Source organism: Ranitomeya variabilis, chromosome 1, assembly GCF_051348905.1.
Source record: "Ranitomeya variabilis isolate aRanVar5 chromosome 1, aRanVar5.hap1, whole genome shotgun sequence".
In the NCBI taxonomy this organism is placed as follows: Eukaryota; Metazoa; Chordata; class Amphibia; order Anura; family Dendrobatidae; genus Ranitomeya; species Ranitomeya variabilis.
This window is the reverse complement of record NC_135232.1, coordinates 524,341,727-524,369,489: the sequence shown is the minus strand read 5'-3', so window position 1 is coordinate 524,369,489 and position 27,763 is coordinate 524,341,727. Positions and strand designations below refer to the sequence as shown.

Here is a 27,763-nt window from a genome sequence, read left to right as displayed (position 1 = left end):
ACACAAGTCTGGTATTATCCTTCAAAAATAAAAATCTGATTAATAAGCAGACAAACTACAAGAGCAACAAATGTACCATATAGGAATCCGGCAGCTGTCAGTCACATGACCAGTCTATTATGTGTATGTGTGAGCTAATATATACTGCCAGGGGGTGGGCTTACTGTTGGCTGGGGATTTATCAGGCTGCCATTTTAGCTTAAAAATACTGAGGTAAAAATACTGACCAAATAACGTGTGAACGAGGGCTAATACAGGAGGAGATGACATACAGCTATATACTATATACAGGAGGAGATGACACAGGTATATACTATTTACAGGGGAGATGACACACAGGTATATACTATATACAGGAGGAGATGACACACAGATATATACTATATACAGGAGAGATGACACACAGGTATATACTATATAGAGGAGGAGATGACATGCAGGTACATACTACATACAGGAGGAGATGACACACAGGTATATACTATATACAGGAGCAGATTACCTACAGGTATATAGTATATACAGGAGGAGATGACATACAGGTATATGCTATGTATAGGAGGAGATGACATACAGGTATATACTATATACAGGAGGAGATGACACACAGATATATACTATATACAGGAGATTACATACAGGTATATCTAATATATAAAGCTGAATGTGTGTATGTATGTATGTGTGTATGTCCGGGATTGGCATCTGCACCGTCGCAGCTACAGCCACAAAATTTTGCACAGTCACACGTCTGGACCCCGGGAGCGTCATAGGCTATGTTGTGAGGTGAAATTTTAACCCCGCGCGTTCCAATTCACCAAACAATTTTGCCCCTATCTACATAATGGGGAAAAAGTGAAGGGAAAAGTGTTGGAGGAAAATTGACAGCTGCCAGATGTGAACAATGAGGACTTAAAGAATGAGAGCGATGGCGACAAAGAGTATATACCGTACAGTTGCTAAGGTGGGGCCCTGACATGGGATACTCACCACACACGGGGATATGAACACAAACACAAAATGCACCACACACTACCACGTGCTTGAACACACATACGACCCTCAGCACACAATTCACCACACACACACCAACCTCGCCACATAAAAGTCGAAACACAAAAGTCACCACTCAAAACTCGCAACGCGCAAAACTCACCTCATGGAAAACTCACCTCATGCAAAACTTGCACACACAGAAAAATTGCCACATGTACAAAAGTTGCACCACATGCAAAAGTTGCCTCACACAAAACTTGCACATACTCAAAACGCACCACACATAAAACTCGCCACGCGCAAAACTCGCCATGCACAAATCTTGCTGCACACAACTTGCTACACTAACCTGTCACATGCAACTCGACACACAAAATGTTGCTACACGCATGTCGCCACACAAAACTCATCTCACAAAAGTCGCTACATGCATGTCGCCACACGCAACTCAACACACACAACTTGACACATGAAACTCGCCCTAAAACACACACAAGTCTGGTATTGTCCTTCAAAAATAAAAATCTGATTAATAAGCAGACAAACTACAAGAGCAACAAATGTACCATATAGGAAATACGGCAGCTGTCAGTCACATGACCTGTCTATTATGTGTATGTGTGAGCTAATATATACTGCCAGGGGGGAGGGCTTCCTGTTGGCTGGGGATTTATCAGGCTGCCAATAGCAACCAATCACAGCTCAGCTTCTATTTTGCTACAGTTAATTAACCTGAGCTCTGATTGGTTAATATAGGCAACAAAGACATTCTCAGTATCACAAAGCTAATATATGTTGTGAAATTCTTCTATTAGCTTGGTTTTTGCCTTTTAATAATTACATTTCTATCTATTTGTTTTGTGGTTTTTGTGTGCAGAATAAATTTTTGTTAACACATTCTATTTTGCTAACAGCAGTCATTAACCCGGGCGAAGCCGGGTAGTACAGCTAGTCTAATATATAAAGCTGAATGTGTGTATGTATGTATGTGTGTATGTCCGGGATTGGCATCTGCACCGTCGCAGCTACAGCCACAAAATTTTGCACAGTCACACGTCTGGACCCCGAAAGTGTCATAGGCTATGTTGTGAGGTGAAATTTTAACCCCGCGCGTTCCAATTCACCAAACAATTTTGCCCCTATCTACATAATGGGGAAAAAGTGAAGGGAAAAGTTTTGGAGGAAAATTGACAGCTGCCAGATGTGAACAATGGGGACTTAAAGAATGAGAGCGATGGCGCCAAAGAGTATATACCGTACAGTTGCTAAGGTGGGGCCCCGACATGGGATACTCGCCACACACGGGGATATGAACACAAACACAAAATGCGCCACACACTACCACGTGCTTGAACACATATACGACCCTCAGCACACATTTCACCACACACACACCAACCTCGCCACATAAGTCGAAACACAAAAGTTACCACTCAAAACTCGCCACGTGCAAAACTCGCTACATGCAAAACTCGCCATATGCAAAACTAGGCTCACGCAAAACTCGCCACACGTGCAAAACTCACCTCATGGAAAACTCACCTCATGGAAAACTCACCTCATGCAAAACTTGCACACACAGAAAAATTGCCACATGTACGAAAGTTGCAACACATGCTAAAGTTGCCTCACACAAAACTTGCACATACTCAAAACGCACCACACATAAAACTCGCCACGCGCAAAACTCGCCATGCACAAATCTTGCTGCACACAACTTGCTACACTAACCTGTCACATGCAACTCGACACACAAAATGTTGCTACACGCATGTCACCACACAAAACTCATCTCACAAAAGTCGCTACATGCATGTCGCCACACGCAACTCAACACACACAACTTGACACATGAAACTTGCCCTAAAACACACACAAGTCTGGTATTATCCTTCAAAAATAAAAATCTGATTTAATAAGCTGACCAACTACAAGAGCAACAAATGTACCATATAGGAAATACGGCAGCTGTCAGTCACATGACCTGTCTATTATGTGTATGTGTGAGCTAATATATACTGCCAGGGGGGAGGGCTTCCTGTTGGCTGGGGATTTATCAGGCTGCCAATAGCAACCAATCACAGCTCAGCTTCTATTTTGCTACAGTTAATTAATCTGAGCTCTGATTGGTTAATATAGGCAACAAAGACATTCTCAGTATAACAAAGCTAATATATGTTGTGAAATGCTTCTATTAGCTTAGTTTTTGCCTTTTAATAATTAAATTTTTATCTATTTGTTTTGTGGTTTTTGCGTGCAGAATAAATTTTTGTTAACACATTCTATTTTGCTAACAGCAGTCATTAACCCGGGCGAAGCCGGGTAGTACAGCTAGTCTATATATATAATTGTCTAAGGGTTTTTCTGTCTGTCTGTCCCGTTTATTCATTCGCTGATTGGTCGAGGCCGCCTGGGCCTCGACCAATCAGCGACGGGCACAGTATCAACGTAGATGTCATAATGGTTGCCATGGCGACGATGATGTCAAAAAGGTTGCCTCGACCAATCAGCGACGGGCACAGTCTGCCGCGAATTCTGGAATCATCATTGTCCATATACTACGGGGACATGCATATTCTAGAATACCTGATGCGTTAGAATCGGGCCACAATCTAGTCAGTTTTATAATTTGTCTGAAATACCTGCTCCTCAGTCAAGTGGGCCGGTGTTTCCCCCCTGCTTCAGACAGCACACAACTGTCACTCACATCTTCTTTGTGCTGGGCGCCGCCTCCTCCTCACCGCTGTTATCAAAAGTAGCCGGCGCCTGTGCTCTTTTCCCCTGCCTGGTGCGGCCGCCCTGCCTGTGAATCCCAGCCCCGCAGTGACTTATGATTTATTCACATTGCGGGGCTGGGATTCCTGGGCATGCGCACTGCGTGTCTAAGCGACTCACCCAGGTCGCACACGCTGTAGAAGGGAGGATCGTCAGCTGATCTCACCTCCCTGCAATCGCCTGGAACCTTGCCTTGCGAAATCCTGACCGCAACAGCGTGTGTGTGTGTGTGTGTGTGTGTGTGTGTTTTGTCTGGTCTGTGTGTGTTTTTTATGTTTATGGCTAAGGCAATGATGGGGGTGATCTTTACACAGTGATAAGGAGCATTATACTGTGAGGTGGCCATAATTATACCGCACTGAGGATCAATATAGGGTGATGGGGGAGCATTATACTGCACTGTGGAGCAATATAGGGTGATTGGGGAGCATTATACCGCACTATGCAGCATTATAAAGGATGATGGAGCAGCATTATACCGCACTGTGGAGCAATATAGGGTGATGGGGGAGCATTATACCGCACTGTGCAGCATTATAAAAGATGATGGTGGAGCATTATACCGCACTGTGCAGCATTATAAAAGAAGATGGAGGAGCATTATACCGCACTGTGCAGCATTATAAAGGATGATGGAGGAGCATTATACCGCACTGTGCAGCATTATAAAGGATGATGGAGGAGCATTATACCGCACTGTGCAGCATTATGCGGTGATGGGGGAAAGTTATACCGCACTGTGCAGCATTATACGGTGATGGGGGAGCATTATACCGCACTATGCAGCATTATAAAGGATGATGGAGGAGCATTATACCGCACTGTGCAGCATTATACGGTGATGGGGGAGCATTATACCGCACTTTGCAGCATTATACGGTGATGGGGGAGCATTATACCGCACTATGCAGCATTATATCGGATGATGGAGGAGCATTATACCGCACTGTGCAGCATTATAAAGGATGATGGAGGAGCATTATACCGCACTGTGCAGCATTATGCGGTGATGGGGGAGCATTATACTGAACTATGCAGCATTATAAAGGATGATGGAGGAGCATTATACCGCACTGTGCAGCATTATACGGTGATGGGGGAGCATTATATTGCACTGTGCAGCATTATACAATGTGGTGGGCGATGCAAATAATAATGCTGCATAGTGCGGTATAATGCTCCCCCATCAATGTATGAAGCTGCATAGTGCGGTATAATGCTCCTCCATCATACTTTATAATGCTGCACAGTGCGGTATAATGCTCCCCCATCACCGTATAATGCTGCACAATGCGGTATAATTTTCCCCCATCACCGCATAACGCTGCACAGTGCGGTATAGTGCTCCTCCATCATCCTTTATAATTCTGCATAGTGCGGTATAATTTTCCCCCATCATCGCATAATGCTGCACAGTGCGGTATAACTTTCTCCCATCACCGCATAATGCTGCACAGTGCGGTATAATGCTCCTCCATCATGCTTTATAATGCTGCATAGTTCGGTATAATGCTCCCCCATCACCGTATGAAGCTGCACAGTGCGGTATAATGCTCCCCCATCACCGTATAATGCTGCAAAGTGCGTTATAATGCTCCCCCATCACCGTATAATGCTGCACAGTGTGGTATAATGCTCCCCCATCACCCTATATTGATCCACAGTGCAGTATAATGCTCCCCCATCACCGTATGAAGCTGCACAGTGCGGTATAATGCTCCTCCATCATCCTTTATAATGCTGCATAGTTCGGTATAATGCTCCCCCATCACCGTATGAAGCTGCACAGTGTGGTATAATTTTCCCCCATCACTGCATAATGCTGCACAGTGCGGTATAATGCTCCTCAATCATCCTTTATAATGCTGCACAGTGCGGTATAATGCTCCTCCATCATCCTTTATAATGCTGCATAGTTCGGTATAATGCTCCCCCATCACCGTATGAAGCTGCACAGTGTGGTATAATTTTCCCCCATCACTGCATAATGCTGCACAGTGCGGTATAATGCTCCTCAATCATCCTTTATAATGCTGCACAGTGGGGTATAATGCTCCTCCATCATCCTTTATAATGCTGCATAGTGTGGTATAATGCTCCGCCATCACCATATAATGCTGCAAAGTGCGGTATAATGCTCCCCCATCACCGTATAATGCTGCACAGTGCAGTATAATGCTCCCCCATCACCGTATAATGCTGCAAAGTGCGTTATAATGCTCCCCCATCACCGTATAATGCTGCACAGTGCGGTATAATGCTCCTCCATCATCTATATATATAATTGTCTAAGGGTTTTTCTGTCTGTCTGTCTGTCCTGGAAATCCCGCGTCTCTGATTGGTCGAGGCCGCGACGGGCACAGCATGGCGACGATGATGTCATAAAGGTTGCCTCGACCAATCAGTGACGGGCACAGTCTGCCGCGAATTCGCCTCGACCAATCAGCGACGGGCACTGTATCGACGTAGATGTCATAATGGTTGCCATGGCGACGATGATGTCATAAAGGTTGCCTCGACCAATCAGCGACGGGCACAGTCTGCCGCGAATTCTGGAATCATCATTGTCCATATACTACTGGGACATGCATATTCTAGAAAACCCGATGCATTAGAATCAGGCCACAATTATATATATATACAGTGGGGCAAAAAAGTATTTAGTCATTCAGCAATAGTGCAAGTTCCACCACTTAAAAAGATGAGAGGCGTCTGTAATTTACATCATAGGTAGACCTCAACTATGGGAGACAAACTGAGAAAAAAAAATCCAGAAAATCACATTGTCTGTTTTTTTATCATTTTATTTGCATATTATGGTGGAAAATAAGTATTTGGTCAGAAACAAACAATCAAGATTTCTGGCTCTCACAGACCTGTAACTTCTTCTTTAAGAGTCTCCTCTTTCCTCCACTCATTACCTGTAGTAATGGCACCTGTTTAAACTTGTTATCAGTATAAAAAGACACCTGTGCACACCCTCAAACAGTCTGACTCCAAACTCCACTATGGTGAAGACCAAAGAGCTGTCAAAGGACACCAGAAACAAAATTGTAGCCCTGCACCAGGCTGGGAAGACTGAATCTGCAATAGCCAACCAGCTTGGAGTGAAGAAATCAACAGTGGGAGCAATAATTAGAAAATGGAAGACATTCAAGACCACTGATAATCTCCCTCGATCTGGGGCTCCACGCAAAATCCCACCCCATGGGGTCAGAATGATCACAAGAACGGTGAGCAAAAATCCCAGAACCACGCGGGGGGACCTAGTGAATGAACTGCAGAGAGCTGAGACCAATGTAACAAGGCCTACCATAAATAACACACTACGCCACCATGGACTCAGATCCTGCAGTGCCAGACGTGTCCCACTGCTTAAGCCAGTACATGTCCGGGCCCGTCTGAAGTTTGCTAGAGAGCATTTGGATGATCCAGAGGAGTTTTGGGAGAATGTCCTATGGTCTGATGAAACCAAACTGGAACTGTTTGGTAGAAACACAACTTGTCATGTTTGGAGTAAAAAGAATACTGAGTTGCATCCATCAAACACCATACCTACTGTAAAGCATGGTGGTGGAAACATCATGCTTTGGGGCTGTTTCTCTGCAAAGGGGCCAGGACGACTGATCCGGGTACATGAAAGAATGAATGGGGCCATGTATCGTGAGATTTTGAGTGCAAACCTCCTTCCATCAGCAAGGGCATTGAAGATGAAACGTGGCTGGGTCTTTCAACATGACAATGATCCAAAGCACACCGCCAGGTTAATGAAGGAGTGGCTTCGTAAGAAGCATTTCAAGGTCCTGGAGTGGCCTAGCCCAGTCTCCAGATCTCAACCCTATAGAAAACCTTTGGAGGGAGTTGAAAGTCCGTGTTGCCAAGCGAAAAGCGAAAAACATCACTGCTCTAGAGGAGATCTGCATGGAGGAATGGGCCAACATACCAACAACAGTGTGTAGCAACCTTGTGAAGACTTACAGAAAACGTTTGACCTCTGTCATTGCCAACAAAGGATATATTACAAAGTATTGAGATGAAATTTTGTTTCTGACCAAATACTTATTTTCCACCATAATATGCAAATAAAATGATAAAAAAACAGACAATGTGATTTTCTGGATTTTTTTTTCTCAGTTTGTCTCCCATAGTTGAGGTCTACCTATGATGTAAATTACAGACGCCTCTCATCTTTTTAAGTGGTGGCACTTGCACTATTGCTGAATGACTAAATACTTTTTTGCCCCACTGTGTGTGTGTGTGTGTATATATATATATATATATATATATATATATATATATATATATATATATATATATATATACATATACATATACATATATATATACAGGATCCTCTCTCCTCCTGTACCAGTTGTGACTTGTATTGTTCAAGATTATTGTACCTGTTTTTATTATGTATACCCTTCCTCACATTTATTCCTTCCATGGAATAAATGGCGCTATAATAATAAATAGTAATAATAATATATTTTTATTTTTTTTTACTTTTTGCATGCTTCAATAGTCTCCATGGGAGACTGGAAGCTGCCTCAACCCGATCGGCTCTGCTACATAGAGGCGATGATCAGATAACCTCTATGTAGTAGAATTACTCACTTTCTATGAGCACGGACCACTGGGTGGTGCTCACAGCCATCCAACAGTGACAACCATAGATGTCTCCAGGAGACCTTTGATTGTCATGCCAGTGAACCGGTTACCTGCGATTCCCGCTGGTCACCGGTGGGAGGGTTTCGGGCCCGATGGCCGGAAGTGCGAGTTAAATGCAGCTGTCAACATTTCACAATGGCATTTAACGGGTTAATAGCCGCAGGTGGCTCGCTATTCCACCCACGGCTATTTTGGTCACATGCCAGCTGTTCAAAGCAGGTACTGGGAAAAATGTGGGCTCACCGCCGGAGCCGACATCAAAGGGAGGGACTCTGACATCGGTGTACTATTTCGCCCGATGTTGGAAAGGGGTTAAACCTTTTTTTTTTTTTTTTTTTTAATATCTTTCTAGCTTCAATAGTCTTCGTGGGAGGCTTGAAGCTGCACCGATTGCTTGTGCTACACAGAGCAGGGCTGCAACACTGCTTTGTGGTGCAGAAATGCTCATAGCTATCTGGCAGTGGCAACCACAGGGGTCTCCAGCAGACCCCGAGTTGTCATGCCAACCCATCGGCGACCCGCGGTCATGTGACACAGGCACGATTAGTGATGCGCCTACAGGGTGTGCATGCTAAATACCGCTGTCTGAGTTTAACAGCAGCATTTAACATGTTAGCAGCTATCATGTGTCAGAAAAGGTGCGGTCTCATCACTGAAGCCAAAGAGTGTGAGGCGTCCAGTGTTGGATATATCAGTCATTGGACGTTAAGGAGTTAAATATTTTTGTAATCTGGTTTGTGTATGATGCATCAGTACTAAATAGTCTTAAGTTGCTGGAGTGAGAAAAATATAGGCATATATTACATTTATGGGATCAAATAACTAAAAATTGTCATGTGGATATGAAGCCCCTAAAAATTTCTGGTGCAAACTATTACCTTCATAAGTCACATGCTTAGTGTAAAGAAGTCCAACTGTGTGCAATTTAAGTGTCACATGACCTGTCCGTATATACACACACCTTTTCTGAAGGGCCACAGAGCAACACCATTAACCAAGAGGCACCAGTGTCCAAACACCATGAAGATCAAAGAGATCCCCCTCCCGGAGCATCATCAAATCAATTATTGTCACATGGAAAGAACATGGTACCACAACAAACCTGCCGAGAGAGGACTGCCCACCAAAACACTCCACCCAGGCAAGGTGGGCATTATTCAGAGTGACTGCATAGAGACCAAAGGTAATGCTGAAGGAGCTGCAGAGCTCCCAAGCAGAGACAGAAGTATCTGTCCATGTGACCACAAAAATCTGAACACTCCATAAAAGTGGCTTTATGGAAGAGTGGGCAGAAAAAAGCCTTTACTTGCACACAATAATTGTAAGGCTTGTTTTGAGTTTGCCAAAATACATGAGACTCCCCAAATGTATGGTGGAAGGTGCTGTTGTCAGATAAGACAAAAATTGAACACCAAGGTAAATTATGTCTAGTGCCAAACTAGCACAGCTCGTCACCCCAAGATCACAATCCCCACAGTGAAACATGGTGGCAGCATCATGCTATGGGGATGTTTTCCTGCAGCAGGGACAAGGAAAATGGTCCAAGTCGAGGGGAAGAAGTATGGTATGAAATACCGGGATATTCTTGAGCAAAATCTGTTTGTCACTGATTTGAGACTGGGATGGAGGTACACCTTCCAACAAGACAATGACACAAAGCATACTGCTAAAGCAACACCTTAGTGAATTAAAGGGAACCCGTCAACAGTATTGTGCACAGTAACCTACAGACTGTATCAGTTTGGGACATTGTACTGATTTAGGCTGGTTTCACACTTGCGTTGGGCAGAGCTGCGGAGGGCTGTGTAGTTCCTCCGTTAAGCCCTGCCCACTGCCACACCTCTTCCATTCAGCTCCACCTACATCGGCATGCGTCCTACGTACCTATCTTTAACATTGGGTACGCAGGCCATGCGAATGTTATGCAGATGCCTACGCATGTGTCGTTTTGATGCTGCGCCGACCGCAACAAAATGCAACATGTACCACCACCAGCCCTCAGGTAAGATACCTTAAATTTGGACAATAACACGGACACCATCTCATAAAAATCTTTTTTTTTTTTCTGCTATTTTCCACCCCAAAATTTGGGGTGCGTCTTATAGTTCGAAGAAAACGGTAAATAACAGCCACAAGATGGATTTCATCAACCCAGGTATCATTTTAATCAGTATAGTAGCGCTGACCTGACCCTGTAGATTGCACAACACAATCCTGCTGACAGTTTCCCTTTAAAGGGAAATGTGTAAATGTTTGAGTGGCCCAGACCGTAAACCAGTTGAGAATCTGTATTCTGACTTGAAGATTGCTGTTCATCAGCGGAACCATCTAACTTGAAGGAGCTGGAGCAGTTTTGCCTTGAGAAATGGGCAGAAATCCCAGTGGGATTTGCAGGGACTTGCAGCTGTAATTTCCACAAAAGGAGGTTCTACAAAGCACTGACTTTAGAGGGTGAATAGTTATGCACACTGAAGTTTTCAGTTATTTTGTCCTATTTGGTGTTTGTTTCACAATGAAAACAAAATCAAAAGTTCACAATTGTAGACCTTTTCTGTACATGAACTGATGCAAACCCCTAAAAAAAACAATACAATTCAAGGTTGAGAGGTAGCAAAATTCATATCTTGATATGTGGGGGGTTTTTTGTTAAAGAAAACCTGTGTAAAAAAAATAAAAAATTTTAACCCCTTTCCGACATCAGGCATAATAGTATACCGATGTCTGACTCCACCCCGCCTTCCCTTTCCGCCTTCCCTTTCCGCCTTCCCTTTCCGCCTTCCCTTTCCGCCTTCCCTTTCCGCCTTCCCTTTCCGCCTTCCCTTTCCGCCTTCCCTTTCTGCCTTCCCTTACTGCCTTCCCTTACTGCCTTCCCTTTCCGCCTTCCCTTTCCGCCTTCCCTTTCCGCCTTCCCTTTCCGCCTTCCCTTTCCAGGCACATGACAGCTGATATATATACATCTGATGTGCCTGCAAACGCCACGGTTGGAATCGCAATCTACCCGCAGCTGTTGACTACTTAAATGTCGCTGTCAATTTCAATTGTCAGCATTTAACTTACACTTACCGGAAGCGTGTCGTAAATCCCGCCCACCAGTGACCCAATCACATGATGATTTTTTTATTTTTACCAAACTTTGGAATTTTTTTTAAAATAAAAATTAAATAAAAAAGAACCTATACATATTTGGTGAACTTGTAATGACCTGGAGAATCATAATGGCAGGTCAGTTTTAGCATTTGGTGAACATGGTAAAAAAGAAATAAAAATGGAATTGTACTGGTTTTCCAGTATACAATACGTTAAAACCAATGGTGTCGTTCAAAAGTACAACTTGTCCCACAAAACACAAGCCCTCACGTGGCCATATGGACCGAAAAATAAAAAGTTATGACTGTGTGAAGAAGAGCAAAAAAATGAAAATACCTCTGGTCGTGAATGGGGTTAAATAAAAAAATTAAAAAATTGCAAATCCTTTATATAGCAAGGTCAGTGGAAAAATAAGTTATGACTTTTGGAAGTATAAGGCTATGTGCACACTTTGCGGGGTCCTCTGCAGGTTCTCCCGCAGCGGATTTGATAAATCTGCAGGGCAAAACCGCTGCGGTTATCCCTGCAGATTTATCGCGGTTTGTTTTGCGGTTTCCATTGCGGGTTTACTCCTATACTATTGATGCTGCATATGCAGCATCAATAGTAATGTTAAAAATAATTTAAAAAATGGTTTATACTCACCCTCTGATGCTGTGCGAGAAGGACCTTCGTGACGTCACGGTCATGTGACCGCGTCGTCACGGTCATGTGACCGCGACGTCACCGCAGGTCCTGCTCGCACAGCAACCCTGCGACCGGACGGCCGCGTGCAGCGCTGAGAGGTGAGTATATCATTATTTTTATTCTTTTTTTTTTTTTTTCTCCTCTCCTCCACCCCGGGTACCATCCACACATGATCCGCTTACTTCTCGCATCATGGGCACAGCGATTCTGCACAAAGAAGTGACATGCTGCGGAATGTAAACCGCTGCGTTTCTGCGCGGTTTTTCCCGCAGCATGTGCACAGCGGATTGCGGTTTCCATAGGGTTTACATGTAAATGTAAACCCTATGGAAACTGCTGCGGACCCGCAGCATCAAAATCGCCGCGGATCCGCGGTAAAACCCGCAAAGTGTGAACATGGCCTAAAAGGGAGAAAGCAAGACGTTGGTCAATAGAGAATGATGTTCAATAATAAGGATTTATATTTTTACTGTGTTTAAATTAGTTGCTTAACCAGTTTGAAAACACTGGACCACCTCCTGCTGACAACGAGAAGATCCAAGCCCTTCCTACAGTCCAAGTAACAGATGAACATGTGGGTGAGTGCAAGTTGTTACCCTTTAAAAAAAAAAAAAAAAAGACCCCTTCTATGTTCAAATGTCTGTGTCTACGTTCATGTGTTTGTTGGCCAACATCAGAAGTGGAACAATTGGAGGAAAAGTATAAAGGAAACACATTGCCACTTATGTATTTATCACCCACTCCTGGGTTTGGCTTAGAAATACTGAGGTAAAATACTGACCAAATACTGAACGTGTGACCATGGCCTAAGTCTGGATTCAGACAGGCGTTTTATTAGTCTTAACAAAGGATCCGGATACATAGCAAACAGACCTGGGAAGAGGTACTAGTAAATATGTAAGGTAATAACCCGGATTATTAAATTCATGGCTCCAACCATAAATATCAAAGAAAAGGAGAACCAGGAGCCAGAAGTACAAATATATAAAAAGAATCTTTATTAATACACAATGTTAAAATCAGGACATGGGTACTTGTACCAAATGTTCCACAGCACTACATGAAAGGGGAAGAAGAACAAACCCTTAACCATTCCACCCCAGCGCTATGCACAGTAATTAAGCAAACAGTGTTGAACAATAGACACCATGTAGTAACCCCTGTTGGGAATAATCCTACACAGCAGTGTAAACAATAGACACTACATAGCGAAAAGTAATGGTCGCATGGGAAGTAAGGAGCACAAAAGTGAAGAGACTATGTCAGTAACCGGCAACGAAATCTAAAACAGGTGCACTGGTACATCGTGATAGAAAGCCCAAGACACAGCCGCAACAGGTGTGGACACCATGCTTACCCATGCAGAGGGGGGGGAAGAGGAGAAGGGATCCCACCGGTGGATGCCCCCGACGCACGTTTCGCGGCGTACACACGCCGCTTCCTCAAGGGGAGATAGTGTGAAGTGAAATAGGACCTGCCTATAACCCCCCTGTACGAAGACCATAATGTAGAGACTAACCACTGGTTTCCTAACCTGAACTTACAGCCTTATAAAGACACATGAGGCCGATAGTTCAGGTTGAGTGATGTGGACCATGAAATGCACCTTTCTAAACCCTGCCTAGGGCTGGGTTACCACTAGAATACTTCATGGTTCTTATACAGACAGACGTACTCGATGAAACTGTAAGGGTATGTGCACACGTATTCTTGAGGTCTGCGGATTTTTCCGCAGCGGATTTGTGAAAACCGCAGGTAAAAGGCACTGCTTTTTACCTGCAGAATTACCGTGGATTTACCATGGTTTTTGTCCAGGTTTTACACCTGCGGTTTTCTATTATGGAGCAGGTGTAAACCGCTGCAGATTCCGCACGAAGAATTGACATGCTGCGGAATGTAAACCTCTGCGTTTCTGCGCGTTTTTTTTTCTGCAGCATGGGCACTGCGAATTGCGTTTCCCATATGTTTACATTGTACTGTAAACGCATGGAAACTGCTGCGGCCCCGCAGCTGCGGAAACGCTGGGGATCCGCAGCAAAATCCTCAGCATGTGCACAAAGCCTCAGTCTGAGTCGGAGACCCGTGGTCAGACTTGGCATTGTGGTCTGTATACACACCTTGAAATACTCACCCCCCCCCGGTGAGTTCTGAAAGCCCTCAAATGATGTTATTGTCAGACAACAACTTTTAAGACTACTAGAAGGTTGTTAGTACACACTGCAGCCTCTACCTTTTTTTTTTTTTTTTTTTTTTTTTTTTTTTATGGGACTTGAAATCACGTAGTACAGCTGGAGCAGACACGCAGGGGTCAGACGCTTAAGGCCGGCGTCACACTACACCGTAATACAGACCGATGCTATGCGATAACAAATTGCATAGCACTCGAACCAATGTTCTTCTGTGGGGCAGCTCCTATCATCCGTTGTTTTCTCGGCCGTATTATACATGCGTACGAAATCGCAGCATGCTGCGATTGTCACCATATTACGCCCGAAATATGCCAATGCAAGTCTATGGGTTGGAGGAAAAACTTGCACACCACAGGGACAATCAGTGTGAGAAATACACACTGGTGTTCTATAGAAAGGCCGGCAACTCAGTGCGGTTTACAGTAACATCACTCTTGACAGGTTAAAATAGAATAGAGTAAATGTCTACACATAGTATAGGTGTGTATGTATGTGTGTGTGTGTGTGTGTGTGTGTGTGTGTGTGTGTGTGTGTGTGTGTGTGTCTGTATGTATGTATGTATGTATGTATGCATGTGTTATATATATCTATATCTATCTCTGAATGTGTGTATGTATGTCCGGGATTGGCATCTGAACCGTCGCAGCTACAGCCACAAAATTTTGCACAGTCACACGTCTGGACCCCGAAAGCGTCATAGGCTATATTGTGAGGTGAAATTTTAACCCCGCGCTTTCCAATTCACCAAACAATTTTGCCCCTATCTACATAATGGGGAAAAAATGAAAGGAAAAGTGTTGGAGGCAAATTAACAGCTGCCAGATGTGAACAAGGGGGACTTAAAGAATGAGAGCGATGGCGCCAAAGAGTATATACTGTACAGTTGCTAAGGTGGGGCCCCGACATGGGATAATCACCACACCACCACGGGGATATGAACACACACACAAAATGCGCCACACACTACCACGTGCTCGAACACATATACCACCCTCAGCGCATATTTCACCACACATACACCAACCTCGCCACATAAAAGTTGAAACACAAAAGTTGCCACTCAAAACTCGCCACGCGCAAAACTCTCCACATGCAAAACTCGCCACACATGCAAAACTCACCTCATGGAAAACTCGCCACACGCAAAACTTGCACACGTGGAAAAATTGCCACATGCACAAAAGTTGCAACACATGCAAAAGTTGCCTCACACAAAACTTGCAGATACTCAAAAGGCACCACACATAAAACTCGCCACGCGCAAAACTCACCATGCGCAAAACTTGCTGCACACAAATTGCTACACTAACCTGTCACATGCAACTCGACACACAAAAAGCTGCTACACGCATGTCGCCACACAAAACTCATCTCACAAAAGTCGCTACATGCATGTCGCCACACGCAACTCAACACACACAACTTGACACACGAAACTCGCCCTAAAACACACACAAGTCTGGTATTATCCTTCAAAAATAAAAATCTGATTAATAAGCTGACAAACTACAAGAGCAACAAATGTACCATATAGGAATCTGGCAGCTGTCAGTCACATGATCTGTCTATTATGTGTATGTGTGAGCTAATATATACTGCCAGGGGGTGGGCTTACTGTTGGCTGGGGATTTATCAGGCTGCCAATTTAGCTTACAAATACTGAGGTAAAAATACTGACCAAATAACGTGTGAACGAGGTCTAATACAGGAGGAGATGACATACAGATATGTACTATATACAGGAGGAGATGACACACAGGTATATACTATTTACAGGGGAGATGACACACAGGTATATACTATATGCAGGATGAGATGACACACAGATATATACTATATACAGGAGAGATGACACACAGGTATATACTATATAGAGGAGGAGATGACATACAGGTACATACATACAGGAGGAGATGACATACAGGTATATACTATATAAAGGAGGAGATGACACACAGGTATATACTATATACAGGAGCAGATTACCTACAGGTATATAGTATATACAGGAGGAGATGACATACAGGTATATACTATATACAGGAGGAGATGACACACAGATATATACTATATACAGGAGGAGATGACACACAGGTATATACTATTTACAGGGGAGATGACACACAGGTATATACTATATGCAGGAGGAGATGACACACAGATATATACTATATACAGGAGAGATGACACACAGGTATATACTATATAGAGGAGGAGATGACATACAGGTACATACTACATACAGCAGGAGATGACACACAGGTATATACTATATACAGGAGCAGATTACCTACAGGTATATAGTATATACAGGAGGAGATGACATACAGGTATATGCTATGTATAGGAGGAGATGACATACAGGTATATACTATATACAGGAGGAGATGACACACAGATATATACTATATATAGGTGAGATGACACACAGGTATATACTATATACAGGAGGAGATTACATACAGGTATATACTATATATAGGAGATGACATACAGGTATATACTATATACAGGAGATGACATACAGGTGTATACTATATATAAGGGAGATGACAAACATGTATATACTGAGGTGAAAATGAGAGGTGTGAGGTGAAAATGAAAAGGTGTGAGTGCAAAATGAGGAGTGAGGGAAAATAGTGGAGTGATCGGAAAATGACAGATGTGAGGTCGAAATGACAAGTGTTAGGGGGGAATGAGAGGAGTGAGGGGGAAAATAAGAGGAGTGAGGGGGAAAATGAGAGGTGTGAGGGAGAAAATGAGATGTGAGGGGGAAAATGAAAGATGTGATGGGGAAAATGAGAGGCGTGATGGGAAAATAAGAGAAGTGAGGTGCTATAACTAACCACAGATATTTACCATGCCCAGGCAACGCCGGGCTCTTCAGCTAGCTTAGATTTACAATCTCCATGCTTTTCTCATGGTCAACTTTATGTGGCCTGTTCAAGAGTTGGAACAGCCAAAAATCTGTTTGCCTTTGCACCTGAAGGAAAAACTAAGAATGTCGTTTATCAAAATGCTCTCGAATAAGTAGTAGAAGATTACTTCACATTACTTGGCTAATTTAGTTAAATCTGTGTGGAATATCTCTGGTGTTGAAATATATGTTGTAAAATGCTTCTATTAGCTTAGTTTTTGCCTTTTAATAATTACATTTCTATCTATTTGTTTTGAGGTTTTTTTGTGCAGAATAAATTTTTGTTAACACATTCTATTTTGCTAACAGCAGTTATTACCCCGGGCGAAGCCGGGTAGTACAGCTTGTGTGTATATATATATATATATATGTATGTATGTGTATATATATATATATATATATATATATATATATATATATATATATATATATATATATATATATATATATATATATATATATATATATATATATATATTACAGTCCAAAAAGTTTGGAGACACCTTCTCATTTAAAGATTTTTCTGTATTTTCATGACTATGAAAATTGTACGTTCACACTGAAAGGATCAAAACTATGAATTAACACATGTGGAATTATATAATTAACAAAAAAGTGTGAAACTGAAAATATGTCTTATATTCTAGGTTCTTCAAAGTAGCCACCTTTTGCTTTGATAACTGCTTTACACACTCTTGGCATTCTCTTGATGAGCTTCAAGATGTAGTCACTGAGAATGGTTTTCCAACAATCTTGAAGGAGTTCCCAGAGATGCTTAGCACTTGTTGGCCATTTTGCCTTCACTCTGCGGTCCAGCTCACCCCAAACCATCTCGATTGGGTTCAGGTCTGGTGACTGTGGAGGCCAGGTCATCTGGCGTAGCACCCCATCACTCTCCTTCTTTGTGAAATAGCCCTTACACAGCCTGGAGGTGTGTTTGGGGTCATTGTCCTGTTGAAAAATAAATGATGGTCCAACTAAACGCAAACCGGATGGAATAGCATGCCGCTGCAAGATGCTGTGGTAGCCATGCTGGTTCAGTATGCCTTCAATTTTCAATAAATCCCCAACAGTGTCACCAGCAAAGCACCCCCACACCATCACACCTCCTCCTCCATGCTTCACGGTGGGAACCAGGCATGTAGAGTCCATCTGTTCACTTTTTCTGCGTCTCACAAAGACACGGTGGTTGGAACCAAAGATCTCAAATTTGGTCTCATCAGACCATAGCACAGATTTCCACTGGTGTAATGTCCATTCCTTGTGTTCTTTAGCCCAAACAAGTCTCTTCTGCTTGTTGCCTGTCCTTAGCAGTGGTTTCTTGGCAGCTATTTTGCCATGAAGGCCTGCTGCACAAAGTCTCCTCTTAACAGTTGTTGTAGAGATGTGTCTGCTGCTAGAACTCTGTGTGGCATTGACCTGGTCTCTAATCTGAGCTGCTGTTAACCTGCGATTTCTGAGGCTGGTGACTCGGATAAACTTATCCTCAGAAGGTCTTCCTTTCCTGGGGCGGTCCTCATGTGAGCCAGTTTCTTTGTAGCGCTTGATGGTTTTTGCTGCTGCACTTGGGGATTCTTTCAAAGTTTGCCCAATTTTTGGGACTCGCTGACCTTCATTTCTTAAAGTAATGATGGCCACTCGTTTTTCTTTACTTGGCTGCTTTTTTCTTGCCATAATACAAATTCTAACAGTCTATTCCGTAGGACTATCAGCTGTGTATCCACCAGACTTCTGCACAACACAACTGATGGTCCCAACCCCATTTATAAGGCAAGAAATCCCACTCTTTAAACCTGACAGGGCACACCTGTGAAGTGAAAACCATTTCCGGTCACTACTTCTTGAAACTCATCATGAGAATGCCAAGAGTGTGCAAAGCAGTCATCAAAGCAAAAGGTGGCTACTTTGAAGAACCTAGAATATAAGACATATTTTCAGTTGTTTCTCACTTTTTTAAGTATATAATTCCACATGTGTTAATTCATAGTTTTGATGCATTCAGCTTGAATGTACAATTTTCATAGTCATGAAAATACAGAAAAATCTTTAAATGAGGTGTCCAAACTTTTGGTCTGTACTGTATGTATGTATGTGTGTGTGTATGTATGTGTATATATGTGTGTGTGTGTGTGTGTGTGTGTGTGTGTGTATAATATATATATATATATATATATATATATATATATAAATTTTTTATTTTTTTTTATTTTGTATTATACAATATAATGTTTGTACGAATATTTGAGCCCATGGATCCATTATATGTCCATTTTGCAAGCCGGCAAGAAAATCTCGCCATACGGATTACACAGGGAAACTTTTTGGAGAAAAAAATCGCATCCTCGCATTGAATACGGCTGACATACGGATCACTGTTCAGGAACATTTCTGCGTATCTCGGCCATAAAAAACGACCGTATTTTTATACGTTAGGTGTGACGCCGGCCTTACTGTATCACTTATTCTGTGGATAAGTGCTCAGCTATAATTGAGAAACAACCCCTTTAAGGATAAGTTCACAGTAGGTATTTTTGCAGCGTTTTTCTATGCAAACTTTCACCTGTGTTTTACAGTACCAGCAAATTCTGATATTTCAGAAATCTCATGCACTCAGCTTGGTTTTTGTCATCAGTAGTTTTTTTTTGTTTTTTTTTTTAACTACATAAAGGAGCATGTCACTTCTTTCAGTGTTTTTCACCAATTGAAATGAATGGGTGGTAAAAACAATGGCATCAGGTTTTGCTGCTTTTTTTAGTGCCAAAACCTGATTCTATAGAATAGGATTTTTCTTGCAACACTAAAGTTTATCAGCATGCACAAGAGACAAATTTAGCATGCCAAATCCGCAGCAAATAACGCAAGAAAAACCTGTTGTTTTTTTCTGCAGTTTTTTTCCTGCCAAGAGATCAGCTTTTGCTGCAGAAAATGCTGAAAAAGCCTAATGTGAACTTACCGTTAGGCTTTCTTATGCCCTTTTTAATGGTTATTATAAAAAGTTATTTTGTTTAGCGATTGACATTAAATATATATTTTTTATAAGATAATAGGCAAATAGAAACAAGTGTTCTGCACCTTTGTCCCTTATTGCTGCAGCACATGCATAATACTTATATGGCACTGATGGACCCTAACTATGATTGCACAAAATGATAAATAGAATAATTGTGCTTCCCTTTTTTTTCTTTTTATAGCAGCTGCGCGTATCTTTTTAAAACTATATTTGCCAGTGATATAACAAAACTCGGCAATATTTACCATGCTGACAAGTACATGGCTCATAGCAAGGCTTTTCTAGGAAAAAGATACCCCTCTTCTGTATTGCACAGCACTAATGTACGATATCCATAAAACCCTTCAAAGTATAGATTTTGTCAGTGTTTTGAACAATTGTTCATTGTACATGCTGGTATTTATACAGCTTCTAAATAGGTGAGATTGAACTTTGAATACATGTTTGTTTTTGTAAAGTTGTGCTTATGTTTCTGTACTCCCCAGGATCCGGATTGGAATGTCCGGTATGTAAGGAGGATTATACAGTTGGTGAAAATGTGAGGCAGCTTCCTTGCAATCACTTATTTCATAATAACTGCATCATCCCCTGGTTAGAGCAGGTCAGTATGAAATACATTTCCTTCTCCTTTTTTATTAGATGTACCACAAGATGATTTCCACTGGCTGGCTGAACACAACAGTGATATAGCTGTGCAGATGAGCTACATCTGTCATTCCCAGTCTGTCCTGGAAATGTGGAACAAGATATATCTGCAAATTATTAGGACTTTGTCCATGTCAGTGGTTGTTATAACAAAATCCTAATATATTGATTGGACACATACAGTAGTCTACACCCAATTGTTAAAATGCAAGGTTTTTATTTTGTAAAATAAATTTCATAGAACTAAAATAAAATAAAGTGGTTCCCAATACACACACTTTTTTTTGAATACCCAGTTGAAGTACCCTTTGAACTTATGACAGCATTCAGCCTTTTTGAGGAGTCTATCAGCATGGTACATGTAGAATTGGAAGTCTTTGCCACAATCTAGTCTACTATATAATCGTCTAATTCTGTCTGTAATGGAAATCCCGCGTCTCTGATAGGTCGCGGCCAGCTGGCACGACCGATCAGCGATATTGGTGTGGAATTTAACCCCCACTCACAGCGAGACGTAGTTAACTCACGTGTACTGAACAAGTTCTGTCAGTCACAGTGCCATGTAGTTCAGTCACGTTTAGGCTACTTTCACACTTCCGTCGTACCGACGGACGTTGTGCCAAATTTAGCACAACGTGGGTAGCGGATGCAGTCTTACGACGCATCCACTGCCCAGTGTGATGAGCGGGGAGGAGGGGCGGAGTTCCGGCCGCACATGCGGTCGGAAAAAGCGGAACCGACAGACAAAAAAAGTTACATTGAACTTTTTTGGGCGTCGCGGCCGCCAAAGCACGACGCATCAGTCGCACGACAGATGCAACGTGTGGCCATACGTCGCTAATGCAAGTCTATGGAGAAAAAAACACATCCTGCGGGCAACTTTGCAGGATGCGGTTTTTCTCCAAAACGACGCATTGATACGTATGCCATAAGACGGAAGTGTGAAAGTAGCCTTACTGTACAAGTTCTGTCAGTCACATTGCCACATAGTTTACTCACGTTTACTTCATAAATAAACTACATACATATTCTAGAATACCCGATGTGTTAGAATCGGGCCACCATCTAGTACACTGTGTTCCAAATTATTATGCAAATTGGATTTAAGTGTGATAAAGATTTAATTGTTTTGTTTTTCAAATAAACTCGTGGATGGTATTGTCTCAGGGCTCAATGGATCACTGAAATCAATCTTAAACACATGTGATAATTAGTTTTACAGGTGATTCTAATTAAAGGAAAACTACTTAAAAATGATGTTCCACATTATTAAGCAGGTCACAGTTTTCAAGTAACATGGGAATGAAAAAGGATCACTCTGCTGCTGAAAAGCATCAAATAGTGCAATGCCTTTGTGAAGGGATAAACATTAGAAATTTCCTGAAAACTTAAGTGTGATCATCGTACTGTTAAGAGATTTGTGGCTGTATCTGAGCACAGATGTGTTTGTGCTGGTAAAGGCATAATGAGGAAGATTTCTGCCAGGCAAGTTCATCGGATTAAGAGAGCAGCTGCTAAAAAGCCATTACAAAGCAGCAAAAAGATATTTGAAGCTGCTGGTGCCTCTGGAGTCCCTCGAACCTCAAGGTGTAGGCTCCTTCAAAGGCTTGCTGTGGTGCATAAACGTACTATTCAGCCATTCTTAAACAGTGTTCACAAGCAGAAATGGTTGCATTGGGCCCACACATACATGAAGACTAACTTCCAAACAGTCTTGTTTACTGATAAGTGTTGAGCAACCCTGGATGGTCCAAATGGATGGAGTAGTGGATGGTTGGTGGATATCAACCATGTCCCAACAAGGCTGCAACAACAGCAAGGGGGTGGAGGAGTCATGTTTTGGGCCGGAATCATGGAGAAACAGCTGGTAGGGCCCTTTAAGGTTCCTGAAGGTGTGAAAATGACCTCTGCAAAGTATATAAAGTTTCTGACTGACAACTTTCCTCCATGGTATAAAAAGCAGAAATGTGCCTTCAGGAGCAAAATCATCTTCATGCATTACAATGCACCATCTCATGCTGCAAAGAATACCTCTGAGTCATTGGCTGCTATGGGCATAAAAGGAGATAAACTCATGGTGTGGCCACCATCTTCCCCTGACCTCAACCCTATAGAGAACCTTTGGAGAATCATGAAGCAAAAGATGTATGAGGGTGGGAGGCAGTTCACATCAAAACAGCCGCTCTGGGAGGCTGTTCTGACTTCATGCAAAGAAATACAAGCAGAAACTCTACAAAAACTCACAAGTTCAATGGATGCAAGAACTGCGAAGGTGATATCAAAGAAGGGGTCCTATGTTAACATGTAACTTGGCCTGTTAGGATGTTTTGGAGTTCAATAGCTTTTTTGTTCAGTGAATGTGACCGCCTAATGCTGCAAATTCCACAAATGAGCGTTTTCAGTTCTTTAAAACATATCAAATGTTTAGAAATACTACTGTGCCTAATAATTTGGAACAGTGCATTTTAAGTGTTTATTCATTTTGGAGATTATACTGTTATCATTGGGAGGTTTCTTCAATAAAATTCGATGTACTCTAAGGGGTGATTACTTTTATTAGACTGACTGTCATTTGCACCGACCATTTAGGAAAATCTGAGAAAAATGTAATTTGCATAATAATTTGGAACATAGAGTATGTAATAATAAAGCCATATTTGTATGTAAAAATGATGGAAAGCATGAGTTGATGAATCCATTGCATTTTATTAAATTTTCAGATATTGTAACTGCTGCTCTACCAAAATTAAATTCTTTACACAATTCTTATGTTTTTTTGTTCTTAAACTCTGATCACATGATTATTATTTTTTTTTTTATTTTTTTTTTTAGAGTTTTGTAAATGGTGTCTATTTGCATTTTATGTACTTGAAGATATTTGCTAGGAGTGTATGGGTATACCCACAACCTAACAAATCTTATTTTCTTTCCAACAGCATGATACATGTCCTGTATGTAGGAAAAGCCTGAGTGGTCAGAACACAGCCACCAATCCCCCGGGACTAACAGATATCAATTTCTCGGCTTCCTCTGCTTCATCTTCATCCTCCACCTCCCCTACTGAGGAAAATAATTCTGCCAATAATTCCTGAGCACCAGAGATGGGGAGGGGGGAGCAGCTGCTGGACACCAGCTCCTTACACCACCCTCTCATCTGCTGCTTTCTTAACACTGCATATAGAGCCGAAGAGGGAACCCTGCCCATGAGTTCCCTGAACAGGACACCAAGACAGATGGGGGTTAAGTCCAAGTGTCTCTCTCTCTCCTTCCCAAGTGGAACAGCTAAGAACCAAACTGTTCATGAATTTAATTTCCCCCTTCATAGTCTGGCATGGAAGAGAGTGCGTGGGTGTGACTTTTCTTTTGTTTTTTTGTCCAATGGGTTTGGGTTTCCTCTTTTAAAATATAGAGGTGTGATAACTCCTTTTTATCACTCTTATTTTTTACTGCTTTGAGGTTTTAAATCATTAAATTAAACAAGTTTGATTAATGGTGCTCTTGGCATGAGGAGTTACTGCACAATGTTTAAAGAAGTGCATTTTGTTTCCTACCTGTAGAAGTGAGGTGGCGGCCGTGGTTCCAAAGGAAACTTGTGCTACGATCGCCTACATAATTATGCAGTTTGGGCCATGGGACAAAAATGATTTGTGCTACCATGCATATTTCATCATTCAATGTCCATTTTATTCCATTGTGAATCCATCTACAATCAAGTTTTTTGTTACTTGTTCCTTCTAGGATAAAGGCAATCTATATTTTTTTTTCTGTTTTACAGTATTTTGTATTTTATGTACAAATGTATTTATTTGTGTTTATCTTTGCTTAGTTTACAATGAGCGTACACTTGGATTGTGTTGGAAGTTCACACAATCTCCTGTGCATTTCATTTTTCTTAAAATGATGACTTTGGGTGCCAACTAAGGAAACACTTGGCTGAATGAGTCTTTAATGACTTGCAGAACAATCATATTGATAACAGTAAGAAATGTGTAGAATAATGTGTGTGACGAGTTCTGCTGGCCAGTTTTGTAAGTCCATTGCCTCTTAAAGCCAGGTACATGAAATGTCCATTGTAACGCCATCTTAAAGAAGAGTAGGTATTATAACCATTTTCCTCAATTCGCTTGTGAAACTCGGTTGGGGCCATATTTGTTCTGTAAAATGAGAATGCAAAATACTGTTAGATATGTTTTTTATAGCTATACTTCAAGCATGTTACTCTCTAATATTTAGGCAACATGCAGTATTACAAGTTAGTTTACACAACATGGTAACATTTCCTTCCCTTGTTTGGTCTGCGGACCTTCAGCAGATGTAAATGGCAATTATGTCACCCTTTGCAAAAGGTAAAATCCACTGCCAGATCACAAATTCTCTGCACGTCATTTCATGATGTGGATTTTGAATCTGCACCACTGCTCAATTTTTGCGGCAGAATATGCATGATATTTATCAACACATGCACAATGCTGGTCCAATAAGATACAGCCATTTTTTCTGTTTTGGACAATTTTTACTAGTACCGTATATACTAATTTATAAGCCAAGTTTTTCAGCAACTTTTTCTTTGTGCTGAAAATACCCCCCCCCCCTCGGCTTATACATGAGTCATAGTCCCTGAAATGGAGCAGCGGGTCACAGAGGCAGGAGGCTGCGGCTAAAGCCTGTGCCCGCTGCTAAAAATAAATTAATATTCACTGCTCTTTCTCTTATAGCGCACACAGTTACAGCCGCAGGCTTCCAGCACACATCCTACGTACCTTCCCTGCGCGCCCTCGCTGCATCTTGTTCTGGTACCATCAGCTTTTCTGGCCGAGTGATCACGTATCCCCGCTCATTAAGGTAATGAATATTCACCTCTCTCCACTCCCATAAGCGTGGTGTGAATATTCATTTCCTTAATAAGCGGGGACATGTGATTGCCCAGCCAGAACAAGGTGCAGGGAAGGTAAGTAGGATGTCTTTTTTTTTTTGTTTGTTTGTTTTATAGGAACTATGCGTACAAGGACTAGGAAAAGGAGCCAAGCATACAAGGACGGGGATGGGGAGCCATGCATACCAGGATAGGAATGAGGGGGGACAATGCATACCCGGCTTATACTCAAGTCAATAAGTTTTCCCAGTTTTTGATGGCAAAATGAGGTGCCTCGGCTTACTCGGGTAGACTTATACATGAGTATATACAGTATTTTATTCTCACTGTTCCCCTGAGTATTTTATATTTTATTTAATAAGCAATACTGTTTTAGAGATATGGGTCTGTTTATTTCTAATTTTGATGGGTTTGTTTTTCCAAGGGTGCATTGTTCATAGGGTAATAATGCAGACCAGACTAAAGTCATTGAATGCCCCAGACAATCTTAGGAGTAACATCCCCTTAGTAAAGACAATAAAAGTTAGCTTTATATAAAAAGGACTATACCTCTGGAACTCTAGGAATATGTGATAGATTAAAAAAAAATACTAGGTGGACTAGCATTAATAAAATAAGAGCAAAAATGTTCCACTCTTTACCTGATTGGTGCTCTTTTAGGATATGTGCACACGTAGATGGAACCTCTGCGGATTTTTCCGCACCTGTTTTGAGAAATCCGCAGGTAAAAAGCACTGGATTTCACCTGCAGATTCCTATTATGGAGCAGGTGTAAACCGCTGCGGAATCCGCACAAAGAATTGACATGCTACGTTTCCGCACGTTTTTTCTGCAGCATGTGCACTGCGGATTTTGTTTTCCATAGGTTTACATGGTACTGTAAACTCAGGGAAAACAGCTGCGAATCCGCACTGTAAAAACCGCTGTGGATCTGCAGCAAAATCCGCAACGTGTGCACATAGCCTTCAAGCCAAAGCCTTTCATGTGGTTTTGTCCTTTCACAGCCCACAGAACAATGTGCTGACAATTAGATCAAAGGTTTTCAGAATGAAGAACTTAAAGCGATTGTCCATGTTTAAATTTTCTTGCCCCATATTATTTCAGCTGCAATAAAATCAGAACCCGCTGTAATCCCCCTCCCAATGTCCAGCGATGCTGCTGCAGCGGTGATTGAGTCCGTTGCTGGCTCAGCCACTCGTGCTGCCTACAGTGGTAAAAAAGGAGCCTCTGATCTTGATACAAGATGCATTAGAATCTTCCCTAAAGAAAATGTAAGACCGCATACACACAATAGTCTTATAGACACATTCTATTATTCCAGCGATCTGTAACACAACTCCCACGGCTTGTTAGGGGTCCATACTGTGGTTGCAGTTTTATTTGGAGGCACATGAGGAAAACAACTGGCATGCATCAGAAGACATATTCCGAAATCTGTATTTTTTTTTTTTTTTTTAGGGGATAATATAGTGCCTCACGAAGGCACCATGCAGTGGTTCATAGTATCTGTGGTTTGTCAAATGAACCAGAAGGGATTGTGTGCTGCGATGTGTTTCCCCAATCCATTGTTTTAAAGTGTAATATAGTTTGATTAAAAAATGTATGAGACCATGGATCCCCAAATGTGATCTGAAAGGTGTCTTGACCTAAAGCAAAGCTCTGAAAACCGTGCACTTATATCCTCATGCACAGTGCCTTTTTAGTCTGTTTTGTGCTACAGACCTTTCCTAACTCACTACAGGACTTGGTTTTTTTTGTTTGCCAGTGAAGAAGTAGCCTGGTCACTGCAAAGAGACTGCTTGTTTCAGTGTGATACTGTGGGATCACAAGACTACAACGAACAAGTGCCCTCTGCAGACTGGCAATGTTGTTACATAATTAAGTCTGTTGAACTTTATTTTGGCTGACCACCT

The 27,763-nt window shown here is 41.9% G+C and overlaps 1 protein-coding gene across 1 annotated transcript in view; it reads left to right on the top strand.

The window, feature by feature from the left end:
* RNF126 (ring finger protein 126) overlaps nt 1-27,463 on the top strand; it is a 136,363-nt gene extending 108,900 nt beyond the window's left edge. The window contains exons 7-9 of the mRNA XM_077254149.1: nt 12,701-12,794; nt 20,818-20,933; nt 23,914-27,463. Of these exons, the coding sequence (XP_077110264.1) occupies nt 12,701-12,794; nt 20,818-20,933; nt 23,914-24,069 (366 nt within the window). The 3' untranslated portion in view covers nt 24,070-27,463. The remainder of the gene's footprint in view (nt 1-12,700; nt 12,795-20,817; nt 20,934-23,913) is intronic.
* The last annotated feature ends 300 nt before the right edge of the window (nt 27,464-27,763 follow it).